At 55.5% G+C, this 25275-nt stretch overlaps 6 protein-coding genes across 6 annotated transcripts; 5 read left to right on the plus strand and 1 right to left on the minus strand.

Annotated features, from left to right (window-relative positions):
• Positions 1–1980: 1980 nt before the first annotated feature.
• On the plus strand, positions 1981–4754 carry CHT2_1 (Chitinase 2; the record flags this gene model as incomplete). Its single annotated transcript, XM_071057872.1, has 2 exons — positions 1981–2533; positions 2593–4754. 2 exons carry the CDS (start codon positions 1981–1983, stop codon positions 4752–4754), a joined length of 2715 nt encoding a protein of 904 aa, XP_070913973.1.
• Positions 4755–6133: 1379 nt separating this feature from the next.
• Positions 6134–7816, plus strand: MFIFM68171_02451 (uncharacterized protein; the record flags this gene model as incomplete). The annotated part of the gene is made up of 1 exon (XM_071057873.1): positions 6134–7816. One exon carries the CDS (start codon positions 6134–6136, stop codon positions 7814–7816), a length of 1683 nt encoding a protein of 560 aa, XP_070913974.1.
• A 764-nt stretch (positions 7817–8580) lies between these two features.
• On the plus strand, positions 8581–9669 carry RPS4 (40S ribosomal protein eS4; the record flags this gene model as incomplete). The annotated part of the gene is made up of 3 exons (XM_071057874.1): positions 8581–8594; positions 8752–9174; positions 9318–9669. The coding sequence occupies 3 exons, from the start codon at positions 8581–8583 to the stop codon at positions 9667–9669; spliced, it is 789 nt and encodes a 262-aa protein (XP_070913975.1).
• A 5367-nt stretch (positions 9670–15036) lies between these two features.
• Positions 15037–17101, plus strand: DLD1_2 (D-lactate ferricytochrome c oxidoreductase; the record flags this gene model as incomplete). Its single annotated transcript, XM_071057875.1, has 6 exons — positions 15037–15348; positions 15437–15836; positions 15918–16535; positions 16604–16908; positions 16967–17004; positions 17068–17101. 6 exons carry the CDS (start codon positions 15037–15039, stop codon positions 17099–17101), a joined length of 1707 nt encoding a protein of 568 aa, XP_070913976.1.
• Positions 17102–18607: 1506 nt separating this feature from the next.
• MFIFM68171_02454 (uncharacterized protein) lies at positions 18608–23357 on the plus strand (the record flags this gene model as incomplete). Its single annotated transcript, XM_071057876.1, has 2 exons — positions 18608–21542; positions 21607–23357. 2 exons carry the CDS (start codon positions 18608–18610, stop codon positions 23355–23357), a joined length of 4686 nt encoding a protein of 1561 aa, XP_070913977.1.
• Positions 23358–23737: 380 nt separating this feature from the next.
• MFIFM68171_02455 (uncharacterized protein) lies at positions 23738–24882 on the minus strand (the record flags this gene model as incomplete). The annotated part of the gene is made up of 5 exons (XM_071057877.1): positions 23738–23806; positions 23974–24091; positions 24174–24282; positions 24393–24469; positions 24530–24882. The coding sequence occupies 5 exons, from the start codon at positions 24880–24882 to the stop codon at positions 23738–23740; spliced, it is 726 nt and encodes a 241-aa protein (XP_070913978.1).
• Positions 24883–25275: the final 393 nt, after the last annotated feature.

Raw genomic sequence — 25275 nt, forward strand, 5'->3', positions numbered from 1 at the left:
CCGGAATCAAGAAGCGCGGCTGTTCTAGCAAACGTTCATTCTATCCGATCGCGGGTCAAACCGGGCAGTGACAGGTGACACAGAATCTCTCAGGCCTTGAGCCCTCGCTGAAATCAAGATGACGGGGTGCAAAAGGCCGGAAACAAGGAGCAGCTAATTTGCACACAGCACCAACATCTTGTGTTGGTCCAACTCTCCACCTTAACCATACGATATAGGTATGAATTGGCCAACCAGGCTGCTCCAGGGGCGGCATCCATAACGAGCCAGCCATTTCGGTTCCATGCGTTGCACCAAAGAGCTGCCGCCGCCTCCTCGGGAGGACCCACATCGAAAGGCGGTTGGTTCCTGCAGGTGGCCCGTGACAATGTAGTGTAGGGCCGCAGCGCTTGGACCCGGATGCCCTACCAGGACGGAATTCTACGCGCACAGATTATTCAGGTGGATGACAAGGCGCCAAGCGACGATGGATGGCTCCTCCACAGGGCGTTCAAAATATTTTTGCAGCGGCCGGGCCGAGGTATCAGCGTCGCACTGGACCCGAACAGCAGAGCGACGGAACTGGGGAAGGAAAGGATGCAGGGACGCGGCCACACGTGTGCACATGGATGATAGGGACATGGGAGGAAAGCCGCAATCGATCGTCGAACATGGACGACGTTCTCGAACGTCTGGTTTTGGCAACCCAGATCAAGCCTCAAGCCTCGGTTGATTGCGCCGGGCGGGTGCGTCCGTTTGATAGTGGATATGCCCGGACGCCACTTTCTGTCCATTTGGAGAAGCCCACCTTTTCTCAGCGACCATGGGCTTGCCGATTGAATCGGTCCCTGATCACCGCAGAGCCTCAATGCCAGGGCGCCGAGAGGGGAAGTGATCGAAGCCACCCCCCGCGCGCGCGCGATATAGGGCACGCCCCGGATCGGCAGCGAATGCAAGCAAGGACCACAACACAACTGAGAGATTGAGTGCGTCGCCAACTGACCCGGGAAATCCATCAGCCAAATACCCAAATACCCGGCGCATCGTGCATTAGCGCAGGATGCAATTCGTTCAATATTGGCCATGGCCACGGCAGCGCAGAGGAATCGGCGCACTAACGGCGGGGGATCTGGCCGAATGAGAAGAGAGAGCTGGCCGGCCGAGTCAGCCTGGTAGGGTCCAATCTTCCACCATCTATCCACCGCAGGCAGAAGCCCAATGCCGCCTGCATTGGGCATGGCGTCGGTCAGAAAACAGTTGGCTGTTGGTTCGGGCAACGCGGGGATCTTGTGCAAGAAGGCCATGTATCGTCTTGGCAGGGGCCGATTTCCTCTTCTGGACCCAGGTGACCGGATGCACGGCAAAGTCAGCCATCGGCGCCACCAAGCAGGAAGAAAAAGCTCGAGAGGCCGAAAATGAGAGACAAGAGACGAGAGACGGGAGCCGGGAGCTGGGAGACGGTAGGCGAGAGATGCATCTCGATTTGAGCTCCCATGGCCCTCGAAGTTATCGGGTGCTGCTCTGCGATCCAGCGCCAGCACTCGGTCTCATGCAGGATGTGGACGGTTGATGGCAAGCGAAGACGGGCGGTTGGGCCTCGAGGCGCGGGCGCGAGTGGAGGGTTGCTACTCATGCGTGATAATTTCCCACACCCCCTGCCCCCGCGGACGTTGGAGTGGGCGAGGACTCGGTGCTTGACTAGCATCCATGTGAGTGGTAGGGCTCGTCCCGATACTCCGGGAGTCACTCGCGGTGCGCGGGGGGCCCGAGTCCATATGAGAAGCTGCGGCGCCCTCTGCAAGCCTGCCTCGCCTTCTCTGCCCTGCTCCTGTCCGCGTCTCTCAGTCAACACCAGACCGGCGTGCTCTCCCGGCCGTGCAAACATCTTGTTTGCGTCCTTTCATTGTTGCTCACGCAGCATCATTCGCTCTTTACGGCCCCGTGGCCAGCTACTCCTTTCTTGTATACACCACCAGTCCTTCTTAATATCCAGACCCCGTAATGTTCACCAAGACGCTGGCTCTTGCGGCTCTGGCCGCTGCCCCCGCCCTGGCAAACCCAGCCGTCAATGTCTACTGGGGGCAAAAGGGTCTCGAGCCCGACAGGCTCAGGACCTTTTGTGATACGCCGGGCTTCGACTACGTCACTGTTGGATTCGTCAACAGGTCCCCCGAACACGATCCATCCGGTCTGAAGTACCCGGGAACCGACTTCGCCATTCACTGCATGAAGGCCTATTATCAGGACGCGCAGCACCATGATTCGAGGCTTCTGAGCAAATGTGGCCGCATCGCCGCTGATGTCAGGTACTGCCAGAAGAAGGGAAAGAAGGTGTTGCTCTCCATCGGCGGCCAAGTGAGTGCCGCGTCAGACTACAGCATCTCGAGCCCCCCTGAGGGAGAGTATTTTGCCGACTTCATCTGGGGCGCTTTTGGCCCCTACAACCCCTCTTGGACCAAAGCGAGACCTTTCGACGACTTCTACGGCGGCGCCGACAAGGGGGAGGAACACTTCGTGTTTGATGGCTTTGACTTTGACATCGAGGAGAAGTTCGGTGAGTCGTTCACTACCTGGGCTATGATCTGACGATGCTGGATGCTAACATCCGTCTAGCGGACCAAACTGGCTACGTCGCCATGGTCAGAAGGCTCCGTGCCCTGACCCGGATGGACTCTAGCAAGAAGTATCTCATCACAGCCGCTCCGGAATGTCCTCTCACCGATCGATGGTTCAAGATGAAGACCATCATACAGGAATGTGCCTTTGATGCTCTGTTCATCCAGTTCTACAACAACGAGGTTTGCGAGGGCCGCAATAACAATTTCGATCAATGGGTAGCCCACCTCGCTGGCACCGCCAGCAAGGACGCAAAAATCTTCATTGGACTCCCTGGCTCTCCTGAGGCCGCGAACTCGGGCTACCTTGGCCCGCTCGAGGCGCGTAACGTGTTGCTTGCGCACATGAAGAAGCCGTCGTTCGGAGGAGTCATGGTTTGGGACGCGTTCCTTGGCAGCCAGCGGCCACAAGGTGCCGGCGGCAAGCGCTACTACGAGTGGCTGCACACCCTCATCGGTGCCACGCCCGCACCTACAACCCCGCCGGTGCCGGCACCGACTGCTTGCGTCAAGGAACACGTGGTCGTGGCGGGCGACACCTGCTACGATCTCGCAAACCACTACGGCCTGGACCTCGCCGAGCTGATCCGATACAACCTTGGCCTTAACTGCGCACTGAGCATAGGCCAGAGACTCTGCGTCAAGCTCGGCCACCTGCCTTCGAGCACTTCAACCATGGTGACGACGACATCGACCACGACCAGCTCTTCTTCATCCGCCAGCAGCTCGACCGCCTCGACAAGCAGCTCGTCGAGCAGCACCTCCAAATCTAGCACCTCGACATCGGCTAGCACTACAACCACCACGTCGACGAGCAGCTCATCAAGCAGCTCCTCCACATCCAGCACCCCGACACCGTCCAGCACCACAACCACGTCAACAAGCACCTCGTCGAGCAGCACAGCGAGCAGCACGTCCAAATCTAGCACCTCGTCGAGCAGCATCTCGTCAAGCAGCACATCGAGCAGCACGTCCAAATCTAGCACTTCGTCAAGCAGCACCTCGTCGAGCAGCATCTCGTCAAGCAGCACATCGAGCAGCACGTCCAAATCTAGAACCTCGTCGAGCAGCACGTCGAGCAGCACGTCGAGCAGCACGTCGAGCAGCACCTCGTCAAGCAGCACATCGAGTAGCACGTCAAGCAGCACGTCCAAATCTAGCACCTCGTCGAGCAGCACGTCGAGCAGCACATCAAGCAGCACCTCCGCATCCAGTTCTTCCAAACCCAGCTCCTCCGACACCAGCATTACAACCACGTCGACCAGCGCTACCCCGACCAGCACCTCCTCGTCAAGCACATCGGAAGCCTCTACAATCACCACGACCGTTAAGACAACTTCTACTACAGCTAGCGATGCGACTACCAGCACCTCGACCAAGGAGGATGAAACTAGCACCTCCTCATCGTCGTCGAGCACTTCGGAACGCTCGACCATCACTTCAGCCCCGGAGACAACCTTTACCGCAACTAGCGATGTGGTCACCAGCACCTCGACCGAGGATGATGATACTTGCGAGGACGATGAGACTAGCACCTCGTTGCCTTCGAGAACTAGCTCAACCGTTGCCACCGAAACAATCTCTGCCTCGGCCAGTGGCAGCGTCTCGTCAACCTCGGACAGCGGTACCAACCCGACCAGCACCGCCTCGCAGAGCTACACGACGTCGACCATCTACTCGACCAAGACGTACACCATCACCAGCTGCGCGCCCACGGTCACGGCCGACTGCCCGGGCAAGATTGGCCACGTCACTACCGAGATTGTTGTCATCGGCACCACCGTCTGCCCGGTTACCCAGGAGGCCACCGCCACCGTGACCCCAGTCCCGTCCGGGAGCAAGTCCACGACCCCGGGGGCGGTCGCTACTTCTTCCAGCGCCGGCGGGGACGAGTATGACTCGACCTCGACCACAAAGGTCACCACCGTCAAGTTCACCACCATCACGGTGCCCAACCCCGACGCCACGAGCTCTCCTACTAGCAGCAGCACGGCCAAGCACACGCCCTCGGGCGGCTTCGTCCCCAGCAGCGGCTCGGGCGTCGTGACCCCTAGCTCGACGCCCAGCGTGCCCGTTACTGCCGGTGCCGGGCGCAATGCTGTTGTCGCGCTTGGCGTCCCAGCCGTTGTGGCGGCTGCTGCCTTGGTTCTGGCGCTCTAAGAGCCTCGGGTTTTAACGCACTCTCTTCCGTCCCTTCTTCTCTTCTGGGGGGTGTGTGTGTAAGTTGATAGCTTGGTGTGTATGTACATGATTGATGTGTGTGTATGCATCTGGGTATCTGATATGTTTTTTGGTAGAAAGGGAGGCCATGGAGCGGAGGGAGGTTAATCTGGGGATTTTTGCCTTTTTTTTCCCCGGGATAATGAAAGAACTGGACTTGGTATTGGTTGACATTGCGCATTTGCTATGGTGGTCTCGTACACTGGGTCTGATGCTCCCAACTGGAGGAACGTCTCTTCCATACTGTGTAGGAAGTAGGTGCCGTATCCCTGCCCTGCTTCTACTCTGGTACTATGAGTTTCTTATTCTCCTAGCCACGGTCTCCTTCCGAGCCAATCAAAGCCGCCACGCAGCTTCTGCGTTCTGTTGGTTTGTGATGGAACCTGTCGCCTGCAGTTTCTGACCGCCAGTGCCTTGAAGCCGCGTTCTGTAAGGGAGGGAGAAAGGGAGGGACCTCGGTTCCCTGTACGGCGATTTGCTGTGTGCTTACTAAAAGATTGCGAATTTGCTGGGTGAGATACACTGTGGCAGCTGAAACTTTGGGTTGACAAATGCCTGGCTGCTTGGAATCTCATTGGGGGTCGGTCGAAAGGTGCCCCGTACTGTTAGTGATTGAAGGGTGGGTTGGGGCTGGCGGTGGCGTCTTGGCGCAACTTCGAAATTGCCTGTACCCCGTCCCCTAGAGATACGTATTTTACCGTAAAGTCTTCTCCACCATCGAAGCAAGGCGGCTCGGGAGGTTTATGGGCCTTTGCTTTAGCAACTTTAGCAACGCTCGGTAGACAATCGAACCTTGCATCATTTGGCGCGTCGATGTGTGGTGCTAAGTTTCTTAGACGCGTGGCTGCCCTGTTCGCTGAGAGACGAAGTGTTTTAGTAGGAAAGTCGCTGGGGGCCGTTTGACATGGTAGTTCATTAGTCATAGCTGGGTAATCGAATACAAGGTCTTCACACTGACGGAATTACACGTTATTTACAGTCACCCTGCTAAGTGCTGTTGTCTCTGCGGGACACGGCTTAAACTGCAGTTTGCTGAAAGGTCCAGATCGTGTCAGAACCTCCCCCGTCCCAGCCTTTCCACTCCCCAGGAGAGAGAGCCCGCCATAAGGGGCCTGGCTCCGCCGAAATTACCCAACTGACCTTCGTTTCTCGCGGAGCGCGGTCCAGAATCGCGCATATCTTTCTCGACGGCTCTTGCGCTGCATCACGATCCGTCCTTAGTCCGCGACATCCCCGCTCATCCTCATACTTTATCCCCGTTTCCGGGCTGCGCCCTGCCCGCTTCCCAATGCCCCCCTCTCTGAGGCCATTGCTCCACGATGGCTACCATCGAGCCACGGCTCATACACCTCCTCAACAATTCACAAACTCCTGATCTTCCCCCGATTCAGCTCCGGCCCTTGGGGGCGGCCTCGAACCAGTCACTGTCGCTTCCCCCGCTCAAATCCGATCTCGCGGGCGGCGGCCAGCCCGCCGACAGGACCCTTCCAACCCAAATCCCCCCAATCCATGGCGTCGGCGACGACCATGTTACGAAGCCAGCTGGTCGGCCAGACGACGGCTCGGGTTTGTTCACTGCATCAATACGCCCACTCCAGCTTCTTCTCACCGAAACTGAGCTAGCCCCGTCGACGATTCCCCTGCGCATGATTGTGGACGATGTGCCCGAGAGCTCGGAAGATGCCTCGAACAAGAAGAGGCACAGGACGCTCCCCGCCAAGGAGGACTTCGTCCAGCTACCGCAGCCGCTCAAGAAGCAAAAGTCGGCGCAGCAGGTCGTCCCTCCGATAATCGCAGGTCTGCACCAACCCCCGCCCGATCCCGCCGTCTTCCCACCCATCACCTCGGCGTCTTTTGACGACAACGAGCCTCTTGGTCTGGCCGTGTGGAAGGAACTTAAGGATTTTGAAGACCGGCCGCTCACCTTCCGCGCCGTCGATGTCGAGAAACACATCGCTCAGAAAAAGCGGCGTGCCATGAAGCCAAGGAAAAAGTGGACTGAAGAGGAAACCAACAACCTCTTGCTCGGCGTAAGCCGCCACGGGGTCGGGAGGTGGACGTCTATCCTGGAGGACCCGGCCTTCAAGTTTAACGGCCGCACTGCCGGCGACCTCAAGGATCGGTTCAGGACGTGCTGCCCTGAGGAACTGCGTGTACCCTCGTCAGAGGACCGCCCCGGCAACGGGGACAATGGCTCAGCCGCTAATTCGGAGGAGACTGGTAGACCTAAGAATGGATGTCAGCTCGAGGACATCCTGATAACAACCGGGGGCAGCGCAGCCGAACAGGACGCGGCCTCGCCGTCTGCACCGCCGGACTCGGATGCGCCCAAGCGGAGGAAGACCCGGGCACACCGCAAGAAGCTCGAGGACCTAGCCGAGCTCGGTATTCACGGCCCATTCGTCAAGTCGCACCGCCGTAAGCGCCGACCATTCACCAGGCAGGATGACAGGGAGATTCTGGATGGCCTCCAGAAGTACGGTCCGTCGTGGACCCGGATCCAGCGGGACTCCAAGTACAATCTGTCGACGCGGCAACCTACCGACCTGCGCGATCGAGTGAGGAACAAGTATCCCGATATATATTCTAAAATCGAGAAAGCCAATGTCCAGGTCAAGGAGGCCTCGCGTGGCAAGGGTAGCGTCCTGGAACCATCGGTCAACACGGCCGCCGAAACCCCCCGTAACTCTGCTGCTCCCATGTCATTGGAACAACAACTGAATCGGTCAGGTTCCAAGGAAGACATGTCGAGACGGCCCAATCCTACCAGCTTCTACGAGTCGACCGAGTCGCTGCCAGGCTTGGCCGATCTTTTTGATATGAATGAGCCTGCGGGGCCGTCTTTCCTCGGAAGCGCACACGAGATGGACATGAGCAACCTCTTGCTGGATGATTCTCACGCCTCGAATGAGCACTCGAGGTTTGGAGTCGCCGACGCGGCCTCTAATGGGGCTTCGCCGGCCAGCGGGCATCCAGATTCCCGCTTGGCTCAAGACAGGTAGGACACCACCGTTGGTGCTCCTGATAACGTGGCTTTTCACCGCCAGTCTTTGCAGCGGCTTTCAAGTTGCGGATTTCCTATGCAATGCCTCGCAGCATTCTACAATTAGACAACTTTTAAGTGCTTGATGTTTGGGAGATTGTCATAGCTGCCGTGGCAGTTGACCGTCGTTACGGTTTCGTGTTTTACTTTTTTCTTTTACAATCATTGATACAACTGGGCGTTTTCGGGACGCTGTGTGCCAAAGAAACACATACGCGATGGGGTAAGAGGGAAATCTTATAAGATAGAAAGGGAGCAATCTCGATCTCTGGGAGGAGCACTCTAAGTTGGCTGCTGACAGTTCTTGACACTCCCATCAGCGCTCTCTCGTTTGTGCTACGTTTCGAGGCCTGCCGACTCATCAACGGCCGGACAGATAGGAAATTAACATTTTGTGTGAATCAAAGCCAAGGAATATGACGCCGTCGCCAGACTCAAATCTCAGCTGTGAAGAGATAGACCGGCCATAACAATTATTCTTCGGAGAGGGTTGTCAAGAGAGCCCTAACCCTGAGGTAGGAATAATTCCCATTCTTCACTTCCAGGAGCCCGGGCACAGACCACTAGATTTGCCCGCCCAGACCGCCTTGCTGCCCCCACCAATTTAGCTAGGGCTTGCATAGCACAAAACCAATTTTCTGATTGATTTCGCCGTGCCTCACTTCGCGATATTCCTTTCAGTTTTCCCATCGACCAGCACATCGGCAACAACATCGAGCCAAGATGGGTAGAGGACCGTAAGTAGTTTTGACATTGAATTCCCACTTCCAAGTCGACTGGCTATTTCTTCCACTGGATTTCGAGATGCCATCCGACGAGAAAGTGCAGCATTGCATTTTCCCAGCTCTGCAAACAACACGCATCGATTTCGCGATGTTAACACACGGTGAACAGGAAGAAGCACCAGAAGCGCCTTAGCGCGCCGTCGCACTGGCTCCTCGACAAGCTGTCGGGCGTCTACGCTCCTCGCCCGTCGGCCGGTCCTCACAAGCTCCGCGACTGCATGCCGCTGATCGTCTTCGTCCGCAACCGCCTCAAGTATGCGCTCAACTACCGCGAGACCAAGGCCATCATGATGCAGCGCCTGGTCAAGGTCGACGGCAAGGTCCGCACCGACATGACCTACCCCGCCGGCTTCATGGACGTTATCACGATCGAGAAGACTGGCGAGAACTTCCGCCTCATCTACGACACCAAGGGCCGCTTCACCGTCCACCGCATTCAGGACGAGGAGGCCAAGTACAAGCTCGGCAAGGTCAAGCGCGTCCAGCTCGGCCGTGGTGGTGTGCCATTCTTGGTTACGCATGATGCAAGAACGTAAGTTCTGTCGACATCTGTCAGCCGTTGGACCAAGCTTTGGTTGGATCGTTGGAACAGCTCCCTTGTGGGACCACGATCAAAGCAGGATCTCTACGGTTGGTATGTCAACTTCCCTGAGTTTGCTAACATAGACTCGGCAGCATCCGCTACCCCGATCCCCTGATCAAGGTCAACGACACTGTCAAGATTGACCTTGAGACTGGCAAGATCACCGACTTTATCAAGTTTGACACTGGCGCCATCGCCATGGTCACTGGTGGTCGTAACATGGGCCGCGTCGGTGTCATCACTCACCGTGAGCGCCACGACGGCGGCTTCGGCATCGTTCACCTCAAGGATGCCATTGACAACACCTTCACTACCCGTGAGACCAACGTCTTCGTCATTGGTAGCGAGAAGCCCTGGGTCTCCCTTCCCAAGGGCAAGGGTGTCAAACTCACCATCGCTGAGGAGCGTGACCGGAGACGGGCACACACTCTTGCTGGTCACTAAGCGGGTTATTACGGATTTGGGCAGGGCATTTGGGTTGCTGATCTTTCACAAAAAAGCATGCTGGAGGATGGAGTACCGGATGTCACTTTAGTTTAGGCTCGGAAGAAATGAGCCTTTTGCTAACTGGTATACCTGGGTCTGGATTCGGCCCGTTCCAATACTGGACTGCCCTTCCACATGAGACTTGATTTTCTTTTGCTCGCTGTGACGTGCACCTTTCTATAAATACTTCAAGGATACTTCCTTTCCTTGTTTCTTTCTCTTTTCTTTTCTTTCTTTTTATTTTGTTTTATTTAATTCTATTTTCTTTTTGTCAGGTCTAGAACTGTCCGGCCAGGCCCCTGGGAGCGGTGAATGAGGTGTTTTGTCACATCGGCTCATGCATCTCATCTGGGCTCAGCCTCCGGAAGCGACAGGACAAACCCCCATGCTTTATCCCCGCTAAGTTCTTCTCTTCAGACAGATTGGACGCATTGCAGACGTCACAGCCAAGCAGGCCGTAACAGCACCACTTATTGACGAGGATCCTCAAGCCACCACGCCCAAGTTTCAGTCACTCACAATGCAGACGCCGCCCGCCACGCCTCGGGCGTTGGTATCCCTCTTGTTGATGTGAACGATACTGTGGGTCCCGGTGAAGAACGGGAAGCGCCCCCCACGCCCTCGGGTTGCTTTCTCCCCCGTGATCCCTTGCCTATCGCCTTCTTTCTTTCTCGGGGAGGCGGAAAAAGATAGGACTTCAAAAAACCCGCGTTCAGTTATTCAGTCACCGCTTGTTGGATGGACCTAATGCGGGTGAGCACCTAGGCACTGAGCAGCTACCTACCTGTAGGAACGCAAAACCGCAAGACTGGGAGCGGCCGGGCTCTGACCTGCGGGGTCTTGGCCTAGAGAGCTAGTCGGGGGGAACAACCCTGAGCGTAGCGAAACCGTGAACGTGTTGATTTCAACAAAGTTCTACTCATCACTGGCAAATAGGATCGGCAAGGCGCGAGGTATTTCGGAATCAAAGCAAAGCAAAAAGTTAATGAACGCAGAGCAAATAACTCAAAATGTAAACTCTAATATCACCTCTGACCGGCGTGGCAGACATCTTGGCGCTCTTCAATGCCCTTCCTCCCGAACTCCGGCACATTGTCTGGCCGTTCTCAGTGCCCGATGACGAGCCCGAGGTCTGCCTTGCTCAGTATGAGAACCTACAACTACGCCACACCGACGAACTTCGGGAGCTTATGGTGGTGGAGACGGCGTTCCCGCTGTTGATGCACGTGTGCCGTGAGTCTCGCGACTTTGTGCTGCACCACAGCCAAGTCCGCTTCCCCTTCTCTGTGGATGCCGGATGTGGCGTGCCGCTCTGCCCTCTCCGCCCCGACTTGGGACACCATGTTTTCGGATCAATACGCGCAAGCCAAGCTTGTTGGAACTCGCTAGACACCGGTGTCTCCGGCGGCTGGCTCTCTCAATTACGGCACATAGCAATCTCCTCATCGACGACCCCCGAACGGGATTATTGTAACCGCCACTATCATCCGGCACTGCTGCGAGCTCCAGAGCATCCCGTTGATATTCCCTTACTCGTGGGCCGGTGCCTGGGTGGCTACCGCGTCCCGGGAGCTGGAACGACGGCGATGCAAGCTCCGACGCATCGAGTACGATCGTGGATATGCGCTCCCTCGCCCAGGCGGAACCACCCCTCCGGGTCTGCTCAAGTTCCCCGAGCCTGACGAGCCCGGGTCAAGGCGTCCGTTGACCGAAACACAGAGGCTTGCGGATACTCGATGGGAGGTCCGGGGCACTCTGAAGGATTTCATGGCGCACATCCCCGGAGACGCTCGACGGGCGCGGCGCGAGAATCGTCCGCTCACGCGAGAAACCACGACGCCGGCTGTGTGGGGAGCACTGAGATGCGCTTATTCGCGCCCCTGGCCTGCTTCCCCCAGACGTTTGTTAAATGGCTGCGGCGGGAAGTGGACCGGGATCTCCCCTACGAGATACGCGCCAGAGACGCGCAGCGAGAGCGATCGGAGCGCATTCTCATGCGGATTGGACACGTAGGACCTTGGCCGCCACGGCCGGTGGCTGTGCGCTGTGCATGTACTGGCCTCGGGAGTTATGTCGATTGTCAGGATAGGAACGTCTGCACTAAGCGTAATAGAAGACCGGGAGGAAAGTGCCGGTTGGAGGTGCTGGTTTTAGACGCGACCCATGATACCTGGTTTACCAAATCAGCAACGTGTTTCGGGACGGAAGAGAGGCCGACACGCGCTACTCTATGAGCCCGGAATTCTGTGGACGTGATGAAAAGTTGTTGGTGATGGTTTTGCTAAGTTTTACCAGACTGAGCCTCTGAACGGTTGGCGCAACTTGTTTGCGTTGAATCCTGATCGACTTCCAAGCAACTTGTGGACGGGTCAACATAGACTCCGGAGCTATTTCACCGCCAACTCTATAAAAGGAGCATTGACAACTAGTACCAACGTGCCGGGCCAAGCACGGGGGTTGTTGTCTAGAATCATCAATATTTTGGTACTGTCGAGTACTCGTAAGGGTTACCTCCAGGAGGGGAGGATCATCGTCACCTGCAGGAAAACGCGGGGGTCTTCCCATACAATGCGGTGGGTGTGTAGTGAAGCTCATCGACTACTTCTTTGGGCAATGAATGGATGGTGGCAAGTTTTCATGCATTGGGCCTGCAGACTGGCGTCCCTTGCAGCTGCTTATACTGCTGGGATGCTTAGCAGTTAGGCTGAGCTGCTTCTCTACGTCCGTCCTAGAAGGCGATGCCAGTGGTGTGCGGGTGAATGGAAGGCAGTGAGCTACGAGACAGTTCGAAAACCGATGCAACATCATCGATGGAGGTCCCCCCCCCCTTAGACGTCGTGCCCAGCTTCTTCAGGCAGAAATGCAGCGTGGGTGGTGGCGGTAATGGTTGTGTGAGCGGGAGTCAGCGCAATTTCTCCATCAGTCGGTGTGGAATCTGTAGCCCGGAGGACTTTTTGGTTGATGCGGTCAGTGGGGGGACAGCGTATCCAGCTTCAGCGAGTCCGATCGGCTGAGTGGTTTTGGATGCAGCTCAGGCCGGAGATGCCTTGGAAGATGCCGCTGCCCTTTACCCAGGCAAGTTCCAGACTCAGCGGGTCCCAAAAGTTACTGTGGACAACAAGGCTGTAGTGGGGCAGCTTACTAGAATACCGTGCAGGGCACTGTGACAGGGAAGGAACTTAGGTTCTCGCCCTCAACCTCAGATAATGAGAATGGTAATTCTAAGTTGTAACTCCACGGTACAATGGGATTTGCTCACGACCCCGGCAGATGCTGCGTCCAGAACTCTACCACACAAGGGATTCCAGGTCCAAACGGCCCCCAACCAAAACTAAAAGACCCATTCCAATGCGCGGGGTCTCATTGGGTCTTCCCACCTGCCGGCGCCGTCTGAGGGGAAGCAGGCTTAGGCTTGACCGTGTTTACCTGGGATTGCATCCTGTGCAACCTTCGTACATGGAAACTTGACCGTAATCCAAGATCCCATGACCTTCGCAAAAATTAATGTCCCATGCTGGCCACTCGGTGTGCGACGTGCAGATGGAAAAAGCACAGCGATTCTCGGCTTCCGGGCCGTCTCTGGCTTCGTCCGCGTATTCCCTTGGGGAGCAGTAACTTGGGAACCACGGGACCTTCCAGGTCCTTGAGTCAACGCCAACACAATCCGACACAGTGTGTCGGTGGTATGGAGAGACCACTTCTCAACGCCCGGGTCCCCCACTCCTTCTTGACCTACAAGCAGGACTTGGGTTCCCAGCTCTGGCAGGGCCACAGCCGCCTTTCCCGTCGCGTTCCGCGGCCCTTGTCGAAAACCACACCGCTCGAGGGGAATGTTCTATTTCAGGTGAAGGACCTCTCTTCGTTACCGCCGTTACCCAACGGACAAGCGACGCTCAAATGGGCCCCATTAAAGCCTCGCGTGGATGATAAGCAGATAGATCGGGCCGGTCGTGGCACGCTTGAGCGCCCGGCCACTTAGTTGACGGCTTTTGAAATCAATGTGTCAGGATGTAGCACTGCAGAAGAAATTCTCGAAATGATCGCGTGGTCTGAATCTGACTGATGACGTCCGTCGGTCCCTCCCCGCAGAAACCCGAGGCGATCGAGAGGGTACCCCTATGCGGGGGAAGCGTGCGCACTTACCGAAACAGGCAGTATGCACCTTTTAGTTGGTCCTTAATGGTACAGCAACGGTACCTTAACCAGGTTGTTTCCGTTCCGTCAGGCTGGTTCCAGCTATCCCCGCCAACTCCCAACGGACTCTTCTGTGGCAAACTTTTCGACGTTTGCGCAAAGACTGAGTGTAGGGACAGGGGGATAAGCTCAGTTCAAATACCTTGTACAGAACGTGAGCTGCACGACAATTTCTGGGTCCGACGGCTTCCACCCCTGTCTCTCTTCGACAGGGCTCTTCGGCGTGGGCGTGGGAGCGAAGGCAGTGCACAGTATCCCAGAGAGACGAGCTGGACTGTACAGGCGATGTTCCTCTCCTAAAAACCCAAGTCCCTGCTTGGCGAACTTCGTCCTCCCACTCAACTCCCCTTGCCTTCCACCGCTCTCCGCTCCGCATCTGAGACGATTGCGCTAATTACCTTGCCTTACGCACATGATGCATCCATCCGTTTACTCATTTCGTTTTTACTTACACTACAGTATGTGTGCCGGGCCAGACTTTGCTTCTCCCGCCACCGGTCCTCTCTCAGCCTATGATTCGATCCCACCTCTTCAACCATGGCCCCCTGGGACCGACCTCAGTACATCAACCCCGTCTTCCTTTTGACATGGCTTACACTAGTTTAGACAGCCCTTGATTGGGCCAGTTGCTTTCTCCACTTGCCCTGCATCCCGGGTTCCGGTGGGAAAGAGTTAGACATTATTATTAAGAGGCACTGCCTTCTCTCACGGTCAACATTGATGGTTCCGAGACACGTTTTCTCGCCCGCCATGGACTCGCCATATCCGTAACCTTCCCTCGACAAGACCTATAAAAACCCCTCTCGTAGCGGCTGGTCTCTTATAGCCTCGTCTTCTCTGTCTGCCGTCCTTCTACGCGCCTGTTGATAGTGTCGGCCACGGCAAGCGTGGGTATTACCGGCTCAAATCACACGGCTCGTCTCAAGCTGATCAAGACAAACTCTCCTGCCTGGACAGGCCCGGAGAGATAGAAACCGCATGATCCTTTGGGACACGGTCGGAATTCCCCAGTAGTTGCGCAAGAGAAGGGAGATAGTCCGGTCGCAACACAAACCGTTCTGTTGTTGCAATTGGCTCGCAAATCAAAGAGCGAATTGGCGCTTCCTTTTTTTTTTTTTTTTTTTTTCCTGCATGTCGGCCAACCGTTTTGTTAGGGCGGCGAGGCCCCTCGGCCGATCCCTGGCCGCTCTGGACAGCTACCCCTGCGCGTCCCGACGGCACCGCTTTTCTACCTCATCCTTCCGGCGCGCCATTGCCGGCAATGGCCGGGAGCCTCGAACTGCCTCCGCATGGTCGCTCCCGGGAGTCTTGGCCGTTGCCGTAACCGCCAGCGTGCTTGGATGGGGCGTATCCGAGCTCCGACACCGGGGCTTTCCCGGTACTGTGCTGCTTGACAGCGCGTTCACGACGCCCAGATATGCAAGCATGCGCGAGATGGAGCAGGTATGCTGCACAGCCCGCCCAGCGGCATCCCAGATTCAGACAGCTGCGGAACCACGGCTAACTGCATTCGCTGCATGTCGCACCCTAGGCACTGGAGGAAATCCGCCAAGAGATAGGGGGCGACGATATTATCTCCACGGATCCCGATGACCTCCATGCCCATGGGTATTCTGAGTGGTCGACAACCAACCCGGAAGGGCTACCGGTGGCAGTGGCGTACCCGCGCTCAACCGAGCAGGTATCAACTATTGCTCGCATTTGCCATAGATACCGCGTGCCAATCATACCTTACTCGGGCGGTTCAAGCCTTGAGGGGAACTTCTCGGCCCCCTTTGGGGGCATCAGCGTCGACTTCGCCTTCATGGACAAGATCGTCCAGTTCAATAAGGACGATATGGACGTGGTTGTGCAGCCGAGCATTGGCTGGCAGGATCTCAACGAGCAGTTGGCCAAGATGGGGAGTGGGCTCTTCTTCCCCATCGACCCTGGTACGTTTTCGTTTTCGCTTTTCTCTAACCATGTGTGGTAGAGGACATGGACATGCACGGGGAACTAACTATGGCCTATAGGCCCGAGTGCAAAAATTGGCGGTATGATCGGGACCAACTGTTCAGGCACCAACGCAGTCAAGTACGGCACCATGAAGGATTGGGTCATCAATTTGACAGTGGTCCTTGCCGACGGAACCATTATCAAGACGAGACGGCGGCCCCGCAAATCCTCGGCCGGTTATAACCTCAACGGCTTGTTCGTCGGCTCCGAGGGGACACTGGGATTGGTGACGGAGGCGACGCTCAAACTCGCCGTGGTTCCGGAAGAGTTTTCTGTGGCCGTTGTGACCTTCCCCTCGATCCGAGATGCTGCATCCGCTGCTGCCGAAGTGATGCAGACGGGTATCCCCGTGGCTGCGATGGAGATCATGGACGAAGTCCAAATGAAAGTCGTCAACATGGGTGGGGCAACCGCTCCAAGGGTCTGGAAGGAAATGCCAACTCTTTTCTTCAAGTTTTCCGGGACAAAAGCTGGCGTAAAGGAGAACATTAGCTTGGTGCAGAGGATCACCAAGATGCACAAGGGAAGCAACTTTGAATTTGCCAAGGATGCGAGGGAGCAGAAGCTGCTCTGGTCAGCCCGGAAAGAATCCCTGTGGTCCATGCTTGCGCTGCGGAAGGAGGGAGAGGAAGTCTGTAAGTGGGCGAGCCGGGCAATGCGCATCGTGGATCGAGCAAGCAGCGGCTAACTTTGTTTGCCTCAGGGAGCACCGACGTTGCAGTGCCATTTAGCAGACTTGCTGACATCATCGAGGTCAGCAAAAAGGAGATGGATGATCTGGGACTGTTTGCGAGCATCCTTGGCCACATCGGGGACGGCAACTTCCACGAGAGCATCATCTACAACCGGCAGGATAAGGCTGAAAGAGACAAGGTTGAGGCATGTGTGAAGAACATGGTAAAAAGAGCGCTTGAGATGGAGGGCACCTGCACCGGCGAGCATTCAATTGGATGGGGCAAAAAGGAGTCGCTGCTCTGGGAGGTTGGACCTGACACACTGGGAGTGATGGTCAGTTGCACAGGGAAACGTCAAGATGATTGCCACTGGCTAACACATAAGTTTACAGAAAGCCATCAAGTCCGCGCTGGATCCGAACTGGATAATGTGCGTCCCACCATTCCAACCAAGAGGTTATTGGAGAAACCTAGCTAATCGAAGCATTTCTAGGAACCCTGGCAAGATTTTTGACAGGAAAAGTTAGAAGAAGGGAAAGGAGGCAAAGCCAGATCTTTACCTACAACCCAGCCATACTCTTGCATGATATTCATACAACAATTGCATTGGACCAGCCGCAGGTATCATCGAGAAAAGGGAAAAGAGAAGTTGGTTCACTCGCGAAGCCGGGCATTTATCGGCGAGCAACGGACACCAGAATGGGAATGCAGCATTAGAAGTTAGAGCTCTAAAAGTTTTCCATACGATCCTTGCACCTTCCTGTTAGTTGTCTGGGACCCTTTGTCGTCCTTTCGTCGTGGGCATGTTTGCCAGAGGACCCATGGCTATGTGAGGTAGGTAACCAGGAGCGCGGGAGAAGGGAGCTGGGTAAAAAGCCTTGCGAGGTTCTTATAAGTGACCTCACCGATGCAGAAGTTAACTGCTTGCGCCTATCCTTAACGAGGATAAGTTTCCATTTTGTTAAGTTGGTGTGAAAGGTTCTTTTGCTGCTCTGGTGCTATATACAACATCTTATCGCAACCTTATGTCTCTAGTGAGAGTTGCATCAACAATCCGATGGTGCCTGTTACGGAGAATAGAACACAAGGCTAGAGCTATCCGTAACGGCTCATTTCTGCCCCGGAAGCTTCCAGGACAGTGCGTAAAGAGTGGCACTGAGTAATACGAGTCAATTGAACTGTCCTGGGGATATAGACGGGAAAGAACGATTCCTTTCTTGTGGATACCACAAACAAGTGCACCGTGAGGGACAAAAAACAAACAGCAAACCTGCAACTCCCCATCACAACTCTCCCAATAAATTAGTCTAGGAAGCCTCGGATGTTCCTCTGACGACTGACATGCAAATCTTCTGGTTATCTGGCTGAGTCTGATCTCAAGCGTCTTCAGTTAGAACACCGTGAGCCCCCTCTCCATCCCCCGATATCGTCGCTCATGCATTCTCTTTATCTCACTCACGAAGCTCCAGAGATTTCATACTATCTGGAGCAATCCAGGGCTCTCCAACTCCGCGTCATCCAACACCAATTTTATGCTCATCAGCATCGCGGCTGGAGGCACCTGCAAGCTCCCTCATCGCCCTTGATGACGGCTGGTCTATGCTCGGATATTGCTGGTAAGGCACCTTCGCGCTTGCTTCCACGAGGTCCCCCCAGCGCAATTCACGCTCTGGAGTCAGACCGGCTTTCGTCCTTAGACTGGCACTGATCACCTTCAATTGACCCGTCTTCGGTTTCTGGTAGGACTCTCGGGTACACGCCTACCTCTCTGCCACACCCATCTCGATCCCGTGCGGCCAGACCGAGCGAGAACCCGATCCCTGGAGTCAGCGCCACATTGAGTGGTCTGATAGAATATTGGCATCTTTCCAGAGCCGACACCGGAATCTTTGGCAATGTTACCATCTTCCCTTACGAGCTACCAATCTCTCCTACTCGAAGGGACGGGAAGCCAGTCGAATGTGGCCCGAGACAGAGGTCCACGCAGCGGCGGGCCCGGTCGAGCCCCAGGCTTCGGAGGAAGGCCTGGATCAATGACGTGGGAACCGAGGCAGAAACCGAGAAATGGCACTGGTGATGGCGCCGTCCAACAACCTCGACCACCAACAGAACCGCAGCCTCCAGCGGTGATTCCTCCCAGTTGGAGCTCTCAAAAGAGCGTCTTGCTTATTATCAGAGGTGTACCAGTTCATGCCACACCATGGGACATCAGGCAGTTCTTTGACAAGTACGGCAGTGTCGTGTATGTCGAGCTCGACGACTATTCAAGAGCCGGCACCCGAGCTGTCAAGGTCCGCTTCGAACCTCCACCTAGGGACATAAGCTTTTTCCAGAATGGATATTGCAACCTTGTTGTTGGTGGCACAGCGTTTAGAGTTGGCATCGAGTTCCCAAGACAATCTTCGGGGGAGAGCACGTTGACCACACCTCTCGGAAACCCTTGTCCAGCATTGCTGGTCTTCACCCCCGCAAAACTCACCTTTGGTATTCTGACCCAGCCTACGACGTTTATGCCAAAGAGAAAGGTTCGTTCATTTGGTAGTTGGTTGGGACTAAAATTCACTGCGGACTTCAAGCGGAAAAGGTTGGTTATCCACTTCCCCCTTCGAGTTGGGTATGAGCAGCAGTACCACCGGATCGAGATCAAGTTTGGGAACATCAAGAACATCCACCGTCTAAGCAATGACGGAGGCTCCTCGACTGTTCTCATTGCTGTCCATGACCCTCCTCTTGCTTGGGAACGAGAGATGGATATGAACGGCGAGGGCTGGGCGGAACGGCTTCTCTGGACAGAAGAAGAGCTATGGCATCGATCTGTGGAAATTCGTGCTTCAGCCGAAAACCCTCGGGCTGAGCCAGTTTCCCTTGACGAGGGTCATCACATTATCGACTTTGGGCAATGGACCACGTATTGGATCGATCTGGACAAACCCGGCGAGGAAGTTTGGTCAGCTATCGAGATGCAGCTGCGCGATTGGAACATCAAGACAAAGCTAGATGCCAACTTCACGAAGATTCCAGACAGGAATCCAGATCTTTGGGCAATGCTGGCCGAATCACCTGGCTGCCTGCCGGCAGGAGCGAGCTCCTCTTCTTGGAGTGAAGAGTTGGCCCTTCTCAATCGGGCGGCACACATTTCTCTGCCTTTCGACGTCAGGTACCAACTGGAGGTATGCATATCGCGCGGGATTCTCTGCCAGTACAACATTGAGCGCGAGTTTCTCCAGAAGCTTATCGAGTTGTCGAAGCCTGGCTGCTTGGATTCGAGCCGCGCACGTTTAATCCTCGAATACGCCGCGGATCAAGGCCAGAAAATCTACGACCCGATGGCCTTATTTGAAAACCAAGCGGCGCTGACATACTACCCGACCACTCTCCACATACCGGAGTATTGTGCTTTAGTTCGCAAGGTAACTGTCACACCCACTAATATCTACTTCAACACGCCAACAGTGGAGGCCACCAACCGCGTCGTCCGCCGTTACAATCAGGTCCAGGAACTCTTCCTCCGAGTCCAATTCACCGATGAGCTGCTGGAAGGTCGTATCAAGGCGGGCGAAGCTGATCGACACGACGAACTCTTTACCCGGATATACCGAATCATGCTTCATGGGATTCGCATGGGAAAGTGGCACTGGAGATTTCTCGCCTTCGGGAATTCCCAGATTCGGGAGCACGGTGCTTTCTTTTTCTGTCAACCTGACGAGGGTGATGAGAATGCCGTTACCTGCGACTCGATCTGTCGATGGATGGGGAACTTTAATCATATTTCTGTGGTTGCCAAACTTGCTGCTCGACTCGGGCAGTGCTTCTCATCCACCCGCCTCTTGAACTGTATCTCGTCTCCGAAGATCGTGAAGATACCCGACGTGGAGAAGGGTGAGTACTGCTTCACGGACGGCGTTGGCAAGATCTCACCGATGTTGAGCCAGCTTGTGTCTGATGCCTGGGGTCTACACTCTGCTCCCTCGGCATTCCAGTTTCGGATGGGTGGCTGCAAAGGTGTCTTGGTGACCTGGCCAGAAGCCAAGGGTACCGAGGTCCACATCCGGCGGTCCCAGGAGAAGTTCCATGCCGAATACAACGGCTTAGAGATCATCAGGTGCTCTCAGTTCGCTTGCGCAACATTGAATCGACAGACCATAACCGTACTCTCATGCTTGGGGATACCAGACGACGTTTTTACCGACATGATGAAAGAACAACTCGCCAGTTACGACGCTGCCATGGCAGACAAGAACAAGGCTATTGAGCTCCTCAACTGCTATGTGGACGAGAATATGACTACAACCACGATTGCAAGGATGGTCGTGAACGGTTTCATGGATTCAAAGGAGCCTTTCGTGCAGACAATTCTCCAGCTTTGGAGGTCTTGGTCAATCAAAGGACTCAAAGAGAAAGCAAGACTGATTGTGAACAGTGGGGCGTTTGTACTCGGCGGTGTGGATGAGACAGGGACTCTGAGGGGACATTCGAAGACGACGGAAGGCTACGCGGAAGTTCCTCGAGAACGGTTGCCGCAAATATTCCTCCAAATCCCCGACCCGAGGGATCGAAGTACGTACAAGGCCATTACCGGTATATGCATGGTCGGACGCAACCCCTCGCTTCACCCTGGAGACATCCGCGTGGTGGAGGCCGTGGATGTTCCCGAACTGCGGCATATCAAGAATGTCGTGTTGTTCCCGCGCAATGGGGATAGAGACGTGCCGAGCATGTGTTCCGGCGGCGACTTGGACGGAGATGATTTCTTCGTCATTTGGGACCCAAAGCTGATCCCGCGCGAATGGGGCAATCCTCCTATGAACTATAGTGCACCAGCGCCACTTAGCGAGACCACAGCATCGGTGATAAAGAGTCTGGCCTCATTTTTCGTCTTGTTCATGAAGAACGACAGGCTGCCCCTAATCGCCCATGCCCATTTAGCTACAGCCGACTATGAAGCTGAAGGCGTCAAGCACAGAAAATGTGAGGACCATTCTTCTTTACCTTCGACGTTGCATTAAATATAATATTGATACCCTAGTTTCAGGTCTTCAGCTCGCCGAATTACACTCGACTGCGGTTGACTACGTCAAAACGGGAGTCCCTGCTAAATGGCACAGCCGGCTGGAACCCCGTAAATACCCCCATTTCATGGAGAAATCACCGGCTCGGTCATATCACTCGAATAGTGTTCTCGGAAAGCTTTATGACATGGTCGACGGGAAGACATTTGATTGCAGGGAGAACTACAGGCTGCCTTTTGACGACCGCATCCTGAAGCGGTATCAACTAGGTAACGACATGCTCAAAGAAGCGAGGAAGATCAAGAGCCAGTACGACATTGCCATACGCCGAATCATGGGCCAGCTTGAGATCAGAACCGAGTTCGAAGTCTGGACCGCCTTTGTCCTCTCCAAACCCCGGATCGGAACCGACTACAAGGTCCAGGAGAAAGTCGGACGCGAGTCAGCAGGCCTCAAGAAACAGTTCCGAGACCTGTGTATCAAGGCAGCGGGCGATCGGGATTTTGCCACTTTGGGCCCTTTCGTCGCCGCCATGTACAGGGTGACTTGGGAGGAGCTGCGCATTGCACTGTACGAGACCCGCCAACCACATGTCCGTTCCGATGGAAAGGTCGGTTTGAGGCGAATTACGGTTCGTTCAATGCCTCTTATCACGTTTCCCTGGCTATTCCCGGACGAGCTTGGTCGGATTGCGACTAGTCATGAGAGAGGAGATATCTTGGTTGACCTCGGTTTCGACACTGCGACGGTTAATCCAAAGCACAAAGCGAGCCGCGGTCCAGCAGGTCTGCGCAGTAAGAATGATTTGGCGTCGATGGACTGCACGCAGACGAAGGACGGCCAGTTTATTCACCGTGGAGAGATTCTACATCTCTTCCACCTCGCCGAAGACGAGGATGATGGCGGCCCTGATTCCAACGATGGTGTGCCAGTGTCTGATCTATCAGGAGGTTCCGAACTGGGGTTGCCATCGGATTCGGATCGGGGGCCGCAGACTCCTGATAAGACGATTTCAAGCGAGGACGGCTCGGGCAACTTGGGAGATCTTCTCAGGCTGGATATTGCTGCAGTGGAAGAAGGGAATGACGACTCGCTAGGCTCGGATATTGTCTCTCTTAGAGATATAGCCCGAAGCGCCCAGGAAACTTCCTCTCCGCAGTCGGTTCGAGATGATGCGCCGGATGAGAAAAACACTTTTCCTGTTGTCCCTGACTTGTTGACATCGAGTCCGGTCCGCATCGTACAAGCGGCTCCAGAAACGGACAGAGCCATCGATGCGGAATATGGTACCTCGCCCTTCCTCGGCCCCGCCAAACATCGCGCTCAGACCCTGAAGCAAAAAGCGATCACCGACACCTCCCAGCCGAAACCCGACAAGACAAGGAAGCCCACCCCTAGAGACTTGGCGGGCGCGAGCAAGCCATCAGTTGGGTCCATGGCCTCAGGTGCGGACGGGAGCTGGGAGCGGCTGATCGCGATGGAGCCGGTGTCCTCGGGGCCTCCGTTAGATTTTATTAGCCTGCCAGCCAGTGAGCGTTCTTCCCTTCAGGACGTGAATCTTGGTTCCGCAAACTCGGTGGCATGCCTGATCCCAACTGTTTGGGATATCGGTGCAGCGGCGAGACAAGCTGGTGGAGCGTCTTGTCCTGAACAGTCGACCGCCAAGGATGACGAAGCGGGAGAATCAGGCTCGGAAATCGAGTATGAAGAGGATATTGTGGAGGTGGAGGCCGAGACGGCGGTGGAGCGGGCTGCCAGGTTAGGTGCTGCTTGAGGTAGAGGTGAGCGGGTGTGAGTGTCTTGTATGGTGAATGCGTCTGCCGAGTAGGAATGGGAAGGGGGTTTCAACAGTCTCGAAAGAAGGGGCACGGTCGAGAAGTCTTAAGGAATTGGGAATGGCTTATCATCTTGCTACCGTAGCAAACTATCATGAAGCCTCTCTTCGACCCGCAGAGGGTCGGCCTCCGTAGCACACCTCCAACATCGCGTAGAGAAATCGATGGGATTTTTTTTTTCTTCACCTTGGTTATTGTCCGCGAGTGTGCTTCGAGTGATTATAGCCCAACCTACGGGCGGCAAGACAGGTAGGTAGATATATAGGCGGCCTGCCGGGAAACTCCCATGGCACCCATCCGCAAGGCGGTTGTGTGCATATCACCTCTTCACGCATAGATCAGTCCGGATAACCCACTTCTCCCCGGCCGTCACCTCCCTCCCTTCGTGCTGGCTGGCATTAGTTTTAGGAAGGTCAAGGAGGAGCCGATAAAGAGGGGGGGGGGGGGGGGGGGGGGTTGTGCTCTGTAAGACTTTATAGAAGATGGAGTGTCTGCGCCAGCTGGCCAGCGACAGGAGCCGGGGGTTGGCGAGGGGAAGAGTTCAGCTGAACTCACCAGCATGCAGTCGTGGCCGTGCTTGTGCAGCAGCAACATGCCCGTCTCGAGACCCACGGCGATCTGTTCCTTGGCGGAGCGCCTGTCGTGCGGGTAGAAGACTGTTTCGCCGCCGACGCTGTAGTGGAGTATTTTGGTTAGAAACTCTTGACTTGTTGATTTTGGGGACAAGGGGGGGGAAATGGGGGAGGGTAACGCACCAGCCTTCTGCTAGGGAGGTTAGGTAGAGGAGTAGGGTCCATGTTGTCCGGGCTGGCAGAGGTTGGGCTGTTCCTTCGGTCTTGAGGGTCACGTTGTTTGAGTCGTCGTCTACATTGACGGTGCAGGGTAATGTCAGCAAGGGGGTTTTGATTGACGGAAGGTTGAGGGGCGCTCGAACGGTGGCATGGGCGGCTTGGCCCAGCGTTAGGTGCACTCACAGTGGGCGTCAAAGAACTGTCCGGGTGTGTACCGGTATATTCTGATATTTGGGTTGAGCCCAACCACTTCCCCACCCCTGTCGCAGTTGATGCCGTCAACACAATGGCTGTTTGCACTTGAAAAGGCGGCAACGCACCACAGATGAACCACGTCGCTCTCGAGGAGAGTTTCTTTTAGGCCGGTCTCGGACCATAAACGGTCGGCAAACTTAGGGTCATCGATCTGATAGCGGTCATTCACCCTAACGGCCTCGCCGCGCTTGGGCTTCCCAGGAGTGGTGACGAGGGGTAGCTCTCGAAGAAAGGAAACATAGTCTCTGCATAGAGAGCGTGGGAAGAAGGACCTCAACACGATAACCTTGTCCTGGACGAGGGACTCGGGTATGAGGTCGGCGACGGGCAGCGGTGGCTTAAACGGCGGCCAAGAGGGTGCGGCGGTGTTTGCAACCGGAGGCGGCGCCGGCGCCTTGGAACGCTTGTCTTTACCCATGGCCTAGTCTACCCGAGTCTTTCTGCGCTGGACCACTCGAGCATCCACAGAGGTGCTGTTTGTTTCTGGCACTATCCCCACCAATTGGCAGGCTTGCCGGTTGCTGCATCAGGGCTGAGACTGTGACACAGTGGTAGAAGACGGGCAGCAAGATGGATGATATGGAGCATCACATTTACAGAGGTAGAAACCAGGCTCTCTTTCCCCAGGCAATAATTGCATAATCCGGCAAGATAAGTGTTGCGCAAACTCTTGAGGTTAGCACAATGGGGAATGATGGCGGGGACGCGGGGCAAGTGAGTGGATCCTTGCCAAGACACTTCCCCAATCGCTGTAATCCACTGTAGCGTGCCAAGACTCATCTGAGGTCTTGGCAAAAGCTTCTGGTGACAG

Source organism: Madurella fahalii (assembly GCF_045866475.1).
Source record: "Madurella fahalii IFM 68171 DNA, scaffold_1, whole genome shotgun sequence".
In the NCBI taxonomy this organism is placed as follows: domain Eukaryota; kingdom Fungi; phylum Ascomycota; class Sordariomycetes; order Sordariales; genus Madurella; species Madurella fahalii.